At 49.7% G+C, this 9311-nt stretch overlaps 1 protein-coding gene across 1 annotated transcript in view; it reads right to left on the bottom strand.

The window, feature by feature from the left end:
• Positions 1 to 2541: 2541 nt before the first annotated feature.
• The window catches only part of LOC144163863 (caspase a-like), a 65819-nt gene continuing 59049 nt past the window's right edge, over positions 2542 to 9311 (bottom strand). Inside the window, exon 6 of the mRNA XM_077694541.1 lies at positions 2542 to 2763. Within this exon, the coding sequence (XP_077550667.1) occupies positions 2542 to 2763 (222 nt within the window). The remainder of the gene's footprint in view (positions 2764 to 9311) is intronic.

The following is a 9311-nucleotide window of genomic DNA, read 5'->3' as shown; positions in this document are numbered from 1 at the left end:
AATCATAACACCTAAAACAGCGGGTTTGAATCGTTGAGGAAAGTTTGAATGCAATAAATAAAATAGCTGACAGCATAACGACTGTCGTAGGTTCTGTTGGGGACGTAAGAACTGATATTTATGTCGTTTCCCGTTAGCAGGAAAGCGCAGCTCTCCTGCTCGATGTGACAAACGACATAAAAATCACACGCAAAGCATAAACGTTATGTTGAAGGGGCTGGCCAAGAACAATCAGAAAACAGCCGCTGCAGAATCTAAAATTATTTTGCAATCACCAATTTGCATTAGACATCACTGATACCGAAACCACACATTGTGTTGGCTCTACAAAAGGGAGTTATGGCCGCCTTGTAATGATGGAGTTCCTCAAATACAAAGCCAAATGAAATGTTTTTGAAGCTAGAATAAACTGAACACACTGAATTGCCTACATACCACAGTGTAATGGTGCTGCTGTGACGAAACGCGAAGGAGATAGCCAGGTAACACGTAACAGACTGTGCAAAATAAAATAAGCAGACAGCAACACTCCGTATTTCTACGATTATTACGCACGCTTTTCTGCTACAAGTGGGCTTCAAATTAATGCGGGCTGTGCCATCGGGCTCAACTCCGTAATCGGTATAAAGGAGGCAGCCGTATTACCAAGGACACAAAATATCTTAATATCCAACCCAATATAATCCAACATAATCTGTCGGCATCACGTGAGTAAATTTTCGTTAACCAGTTCATCATTGGGCATACCTTAGCCAGCTGTTGCACGTACTTCTGCTGCTACATTGAGCACCTCGTTTCAGAATTTATGGCTTCAAAAAGTACCAATCTGAACCGTTCATAAAGGGCACGGTAATTTGGCCTTCCTGCCTGCAAGAAACCATGCGGTATCATTCAAGCCGGGCTCCCCTGAGATAAAATGTGGGACTGACGTAAACAAACGAGAGCCATACAAGGCTTCACCGGTACAGAGCACGGATGTTATACAGAACTTAATGGCTCCCAGGCAGAATAATTAAATTAGCAGTGAATGAACCAGCCGTCCGCGACGTTAAAATTAATGTTACACAGGCGCTTTAATTGCAAACACTTTCAATATCCCCTATCCAATTAGAAGTGAATCAACCAGAGAATGAATTAGCAGTGAATGAAACAGTGGTTCAGCACGTTTAAAATAATGTTGCACAGACAATTTATATAGCAAACCCATTCAATATTTCAGCTTGACTTGGTGATAAAACTGTACTGTGATATCAAAGAGTGTTTATAAAGAAAAAGAGATTTTCTCGGCCCCGTGGCCTGCATCAATCAAAATGTGTTCTGGCAGGAAGGTGGTGTAATTTCTCTTACATCTGCGCTGTAGCACCGGCGTGAATTGATTTTTTTTATTTTCCTATGTAAATGTTCCTTGGCGTTACTATCGGGCGCGCATTTGAATAGTGCAATGCAGTAATGACCGCAAGAGGAATCTAGCACCGCGAATTAGCAATCCATTGCAACAAGCGAATATAATAAAGGAAACCAGAATAGTGGCGCTTCATGAATGGGAAACGTGATGCACAAAATGTCACCAAGCGGCGACTATCTCGACCTTGGTGGGGTGTATGCATATTTTTGCAGTTTTCAACGCGTGCGATACCATTACCTCTAAGGTACATTCGATGGTAGTTTCATACAGCCAGAATGTTACTGTTTCTACGTTGAGAAATTGCCGGAATCTAATTGAGCTTCCTTGCCATTCTAGTGCTTTGAATGGGCAAACATTGTTCGTTTCGTGGAAGTGTTTTGTATGAAAGTAGGAAAAGTTAGGATTCCTAGGAATGGAACTGGCGTAAAAAAATCCCGGGCCATCTCCGCTAATGGGAAGCCTGGGGATTAGCGAAGCATGCAGTGTATAAGTGTATTCTTGACACCTTGGCGTTTTTGCCAACGGAGATGAAAGCGTTCGGGGTAGATGTTACAGCTTTTCTGGAAAAGTCTCTTGTTTTTGAACCCTGAAGCTCTCTAGCACTTCGTGTAAACTAGTGCCCCGGTGTTGTTTAGTGCACGTTACATTATAGCGCGATGCGCAATCGAGTTTATTGGTATTTTAGTACCGTGACTACATGATAAGACAATTAAAAGGATGACGACGACAGGGGACGTCAACAGCTGCTCCATCCCCTGAGGGCCTTCACTCCTTGTAGGGCTCCCATTGCGCAACGATGCTCCAAAATAACTACTTTCTTAACCCAAGCAGCTAAACACTCGGGAGTAGCAAGGCTTAGGCCTTCTGAAATAGTGCCTTTCTTCCGATATTTCGTGGCGCAAATGCGGATTATCATGCAGGGCCCCTGCAAAGAAGCGCATCTGTAGGTCACGAAGTTTTTCGTCCCTTCCATAAAGCGAGCATCCGTGTTATTATTGTTCCACTTATCATACAAGTACAGAAAAGTCGCAGTGTTGTTGCAACACAAAAGTTACGCCTTCTTCAATAACTCAACAACCTTGACATGAGCTAACGATGTACACAGTAATGGGTAGCGTAGTGTAAAGCCACACTACCTAACACCTGAGCAAACACCAGAGTTTACGAAACTGAACCGTTAAACATACCGCTGCCGTGAGGTTGCAACCGATGTGTACTTCAAAGTACAAAGCGCTGAAAAGCTTTTCCATGCGCTCCACGTCAATTTCACTGCCATCTCGATTCTTTGCCGGATCTTCAAACTTCTTGTTGTTAATTATAATGCACTGTCCTCTTGGCTTTTCCGACATGCTATACACCTGAAATGTACGAAATGCATGCAAGTTAGCAAATGACCTTGACGAATATGTTTGCACTCAATCATCTGACTGTGCGTGCTAGTGCTTTGTGATGTTATCCTAATTACATTATTTCACAACCTTATCATGCGCTATTGCTATTGGATTACCCAAACGCCGGGGAGGAGACAACGTCATATTTCCGCACTTTCTGGTAGAGTCCATGTGCATTTCAGAATTAAGGGTATTTTTTTTGTCCACTAGTGCAGCTTCGATGAACTTGTGTAATAATTTTTTAAAAGGAGCGTTTGAGGAAATAAGATTCGTGAATGCGCTTAAAACTACGTTCCTGAAGTGCGCCAAAAGAAGTTAGTCAAGAAAAATGTTCAGGTCTGGGTCCACACGAACACAATGTTAGGTACTGTGACAGAACACTTCTATTTTCTACAGAACACTGTCTAGTTGGGCTAAAGTTCAGGAATTAAAAAAAAAACACCAATGAAGGGAGAATATTAAAAGCGGTCCGAATATTCAGAAGCCTACGCGGCTCCTTCATCAGGGGTGACTGGTCGACAGCAAGTAGCAGCTATATAAAGCGGCTTCTTTTAAATGCAGAGCATTTCAGTAACTCACGATGTCACCCGCGTTGACGTCCGTAGTCGTAGTCCGCACCCCTCCCCCTACACTATATAAAAAAAATACTATCCGGCACCTGGTTTCGATCCCTCGACCCTGCGGGCGGAACGCAAGGTACATGGTGCTCTACCCACTGCGCCACAAAGCCGACACAGAATGGGAGGCTACGAACGAGCCTTATATCCTTGACTCATTCAAACTACGTCAAGAAGCTGCTGATAAAACGCATTTACTACCACCAGCTCCCCAAACACTAAACGTTAACGCAATACACCCACCCCCTATTCGACGCATTTACTCGAGTCCCCCTCGCGGGGAGATGGGCCCAATTTTTTCTGTTTCCCTTACTCGCATCTTGCTATTGCGCTTCGGAGGCCATGGCCGTAAATGGCGGGAAGGGCTCCTACTGATCTATTCGGGCTTCCCCCAGTCCCTTGCATGTGCTGTGACTCGAGGAGTATTTTTTGTGACTGACTGGTTTGGTGCCAATTACTGGGCGCTGCCAGAGTCAATCCTGTGGTCAGCTTTTTTAGGGGTAGGCCAATTCACTACGCTTAATGTCGCATTTGCGAAAGTATTTTTTAGATGCCAAGCGTGTCATGCTCGGGGCTGTGTCCCTCTCTCCCTCCCTCGTTGTCGTTGTCTGCCGGCCGCACTCTACTGCGCATGCGCGTCTCTTAAGCACCGCCAGTGTTTGGGTGACGTCAGCGCAGTCCACTATAAAAAGAAATAGTTTCGATTCCGCGACTCTCGCACCCGGTGTCGATTCCACGACTCTCTGGCCGCAACGGGAGGTACGTGGCGCTCTTCCCAGTGCGCTACAAACCGAGACGGGAGCATGTGCTACGAACACGCATTATGTCCTTCACTCATTCAATCTTCGTCAAGAAGCTAGTGATACAACGAAGGCACGCGAAGCTGAACGTCAACGGCCACGACTAACTAAAAACTAATGGGAACTTCAGTCTACCCCGTGGCTGCTCCGCATACCACTCAGGGTTCCCGCACTTTGTGGTATCGGAGGCGTTCTGGAAAGTTCAAGGTCTCGCCAACTCAACGAGCGGGACATTGTTCTCAAGGAAGTTTGTAGACGACCCTCGGGCATTTTTTTTGGCAGACGCTCTTTTGGACTGGGCATCAGCCGTCCAAGTGTTGACACGGGCTTGTGGGAGACGATAATGCCTTCCTTCCGAAGAATACGGGATAAGGTCTTACTCGTCCGTTTAACATACGGAAGGGAGATACGAGTACGTGCGTAGTCAGTCGGAGAACGTGTTTGTGTGTGTGTATGGGGCGGAGCGCAGCGGAGGCAGGGTAGGTGTTGTTGACCGGCGGCGGGAATGGCGCGGAATTTTCATGTTTGCCACCCGAACGGCGGAGACGGCTTTTGTGGTGCCGTGTGAAGTTCCTCGTGTATGCATTTTTCTTCGGGTACAGAATTACGGCTTTTTCTTCCTTTTTTGTGCCCTCTTGTCCTCTTCTGCTGAGCATACAGTCCTTGCTCTAACTGAAAGGGTTCACAATACAGAAGTCTTGTGGGAATTTGGGCGGTAAGAATTGAATTTTAGGTAGCTCCCGGGATGAGTAGGCTTCCTGTGCCCTGTGAAATTGGGTTCATCTGGCTGTGCTTATATCAAACCATTTAGGAAGTGTAAGGCGCTGTCCGTTTCTTTTTCACGGTTGACTAGATGCCTGATTCAAGCAAATGTAGTTGCATTAGGAATTTGTCTGTGGTTTTTCTTCTGATTATACAAAAACAGTCGTCCACGTAGCGCTTTGGCCTCTTCGGGAAAATTTTTGAGAGCGGTCCTTTGAATTTTTTTATTAGCAGATTCGCTGTGGTTACGGAAATAGCACCCCCCCCCCCCCCATCGCCGGTCCACTCGTTTCCTTGTAATATTCCCGCTTGTAGCAGAAATATATGCTCGACGTGCCGAACTGCACAACTTGCGTTATTTCGCCGATGCTGAGGCAGGCCCTGGAGCTCAGGCGGTCGTCGGCGTCGAGGGCAGTTGTGGCGGTTGCAGACGGCCAGGGAAACAGGAACGCTGGTGGCGATGCTGAGACCGCTGGTGGGTTGTTGGGCAAGACAGGAACTTTGCTACCGCTTTTAATAGACGTCTTTGATTTGTGTATCTGCTTTTTCCTCAACTTTAGCAACTCAAAGTTCGGCCATTATGACGTGCAAGCGAGTGCTCAATTTTTGGTCAAGGTTCAAACCTAGTGTTAAAGATGATTGCAAGTGCCCCTTTGGTATATCTTGCCACATACAAGTTTAGTGCAAGCATAGACACTAATCCACCATGGCGAGTTAGCACTTACATAAAACTTTACATGTTGAGCAAGCCTACCGGGGCTGCTGTCTGTCGACCTCGCCCGGCTGCTCCCTATCGTCCCGAAGCTCCATACCGTCGTCCCCTGTCGACGGCCCGACCACCTGCGGTGCAACCCCCAGCCCCAAGGAAGACCGACGTATGGCGAACGTCCGATAATCGCCCGCTGTGCTACCACTGCGGAGAGGCCGACCACATCTACCGTCGCTGCCCTTACAAGAGGCTCGGTCTGCGAGGATTCTCCGTCGACGCACCATGCCCCCGAACCGGCCAGCGGCCTACTGAGATCGACGAATACCTGTCGAACACGAACCGAGGACCTGCCCGCTTCAACCGTTCGCTGTCGCCCTACCGGTACCAGTCGTCAAACCGCCATAACACCACTGACTTCTCACGTGGAAGGTCCCCCAGCCCACGTGGGGGAAACTAAAAGCAGCAGCTTCTGGAGGTGAAGTTGCAGAACGGCGAAAAAACGAAAACCCTCCAACGACGCATGGCCGCACCGAACACCGTACCTGCAGCCCAACGACTCGATCTAACCCGGACGTGACTCCCGAACCCGACGACGACACGACGCGACGCGTACCCGAAACGACAGAGCCTACGGCTGAGAAGGTGACGAGAATGACGACGCATAGTGCCCCACCGTCTACACGCACAAGCCGAGATACAACGCCCCGACACACCCGAAACTCGAGGAAAGCGGCGCCCGACGTCCAGGTGTCCATCGACGGCTTTGACATAGTCGCCCTCATCAATACGGGAGCCGACTACTGGGTAATGATCGGCTCATTCGCGTCGAAGCTGAAGAAAGTTACGACAACATGGGACGGTCCGCATATACGCACAGCAGGAGGCCATCTCGTAGCGCCAAGTGGAACGTGCACATCACGCGTCACCATAGGCGGCACCACGGACCTTGCTGAGTTCGTTATTTTGTTTAACTGCTGCGGCGATGTTATTCTCGGAATGGACTTTTCGACGGACAATGGCGCTGTAATTGATCTGCAGACCAAGTCGATAACTTTGTCTTCCGATCACTCCAAGACGCCGCAGCCGAACCCGGATCACCGTGCTGCTGTCAGGATCGCCGCCGATCACGTCACCCTGCCACCGCGCGCAAGCTTGATGATCGCCGTCTACTGTGAGGATGCTGCTTCTGACATCGACGCTATCGTAGAGAGTGATCAAAGGTTGCTTCTCGACCACAGTGTCTCCGTCGCAAGAGGCACTGCGCACTTTAAGCAACGCCAATCTCACGTTTTGGTCACTAATTTCACCGAAGAGTACCAGCATTTAAACAAGCGAGCTGCAATTCCGTTCCTCGAAGAAACGCAAGAGGCAAGTGACGTGATCGCGGTCGCCGACTTTGAACGCACATACGACGACACCTTCAAGCTTCCGCAGCCCTTCGACGTGAATCCGGCGCTACCGCAAGGACAACGGAACGAATTATTGGCTTTGCTGCGTCGCAACAGCTAGTGTTTTTCGTCGAGTTCAAAATTACGTCAGACACCAATAGCGAAACACCGTATTATTACCGAAGATGGAGCCCGACCTACGCGACAGTCACCATACAGCGTCTCTTCCCACGAACGGGAAGCCATCCGTACTCAAGTCGACGACATGCTCACCGGCGACATTATACAGCCACCGAAAAGCCCCTGGGCTGCGCAGGTCGTACTCGTGAAGAAAAAAGACGGCACATTAAGGTTCTGCATAGACTACCGGCGACTGAACAAAATCACCAAGAAGGACGTGTACCCTCTGCACCGAATCGACGATGCCCTCGACCACCTCGACCACTTCTCATCCATGGATCTGAAGACCGGCTACTGCCAAATTGAGGTGGACGAGAGAGACCGAGAGAAGACTGCATTTATAACTGCGGACGGCCTATACGAGTTCAAGGTGATGCCGTTTGGGTTATGCACGCCGTCAGCAGCGTTTCAACGCGTCATGGACATGGTGCTAGCTCGCCTGAAGTGGCAAACCTGTCTAGTATACCTCGACGACGTTGTGGTATTCGCCAGGACTTTTGACAAACACCTTGCAAGATTGGAGTCAGTACTCGAGGCCATTCGTACGTTGGGGTTAACGCTGAAACCTGAGAAGTGCCGATTCGCGTACGAGGAGATGAATTTTTTGGGCCACATCATCAACGCCGCGGGAGTTTAGCCTGACCCGGCGAAAACTTCAGCCATAGCAAACTTCCCAAGACCCAAAGACAAGAAGGCCGTGCGAAGATTTCTCGGACGGTGCGCATACTACCGGCGCTTCGTCGCGAACTTTGCACGCATTGCAGAGCCACTCACACGCTTGACGTAGGAGAGCACCCCTTTCAGCTGGGAAAACGCTCAAGAAAAAGCATTTTGCGAGATGCAACAACGCGTGCAAGACCCGCCCGTGCTCGCTCATTTCGACGAAAACGCCGAAACGGAAATGCACACGGACGCCAGTGATGTAGGTTTGGGTGCTGTCCTCGTCCAAAAGCAAAGCGGTTGCGAGAAAGTAATCACCTATGCCAGCCGTGGTCTGGCGAAGGAGGAGAAAAACTACTCAGCCTCCGAGAAAGAGTGTCTGGCTATTATATGCGCGATTTCAAAATTTCGCCCATACGTATATGGTAGACCATTCAAGGTTGTAACAGACCACCATGCGCTGTGTTGGCTCGCCAATTTGAAGGACCCCTATGGCCGTCTTGGGCGGTGGAGCTTGCGCCTGCAAGAGTTCGACGTTACAATCGTGTACAAATCCGGCAGGAAACACTCCGAAGCCGACTGCCTGTACCGCGCCCCCGTCGACCCGCCACCACTAGACTCCGATGAAGACAGCGCGTTCTTCGGAGTCGTTACAGAGAGCGACCTAGCCGCCCAGCAGCGTGCCGACCCCGACTTCCGCGTCATGATCGACTACCTCGAAGGACGCAATGTCGCCGTGCCTAGGGCGTTCAAGCGGAACTTGCCAGCATTCAGCCTCAAAAACTCGGTCCTCGTGAAGAATGTCAGCCCCGGAACCAGAACGCATTATCTACTTATCATCCCTGCAGAGCTCCGGGACGAAATTTTAGAATCGTGCCTCGACGACCCGTCTTCCGGACATCTCGGCACAGCTCGCACTATTGCAAAAATCAAGGCGAAGTACTTCTGGCCCCGCCTTACATCCGACGTCACCCACTACGTTCGGAGTTGCCGCGGCTGCCGCGACGAAAAACGCCGCCGACAAGACCCGCCGGCTTTAATCAACCGATCGCCGTCCCGCCGAGGCCCTTTCAACAGATTGGAATGGACCTTCTATTCCTGTTCCCTACGTCGCAATCACAGAACAAGTGGATTGTCGTGGCGACAGACTACATGACGCGCTACGCAGAGACCGCCGCTCTTCCGAGGGGGACTGCACACGAAGTCGCAAAGTTCTTCATAAGCCAAGTTGTGCTGCGACATGGAGCCCCAGAAGTCCTAATCACGGACCGCGGTACGGCCTTTACTGCGGAGCTGATGCAAGGAATATTACGCTATAGCAACACGGATCACCGAAGAACGACGGCGTACCACCCACAAACGAACGGACTAACGGAACGTTTGAACAAGACGATTGCGG

The sequence above is a fragment of the Haemaphysalis longicornis genome, unplaced genomic scaffold (genome assembly GCF_048455015.1).
Source record: "Haemaphysalis longicornis isolate Haplotype H1 unplaced genomic scaffold, Haemaphysalis longicornis Haplotype H1 scaffold_13, whole genome shotgun sequence".
NCBI classification, from domain to species: domain Eukaryota; kingdom Metazoa; phylum Arthropoda; class Arachnida; order Ixodida; family Ixodidae; genus Haemaphysalis; species Haemaphysalis longicornis.
The sequence above is the reverse complement of the archived record's forward strand: the minus strand, read 5'-3'. Positions and strand labels throughout refer to the sequence as shown.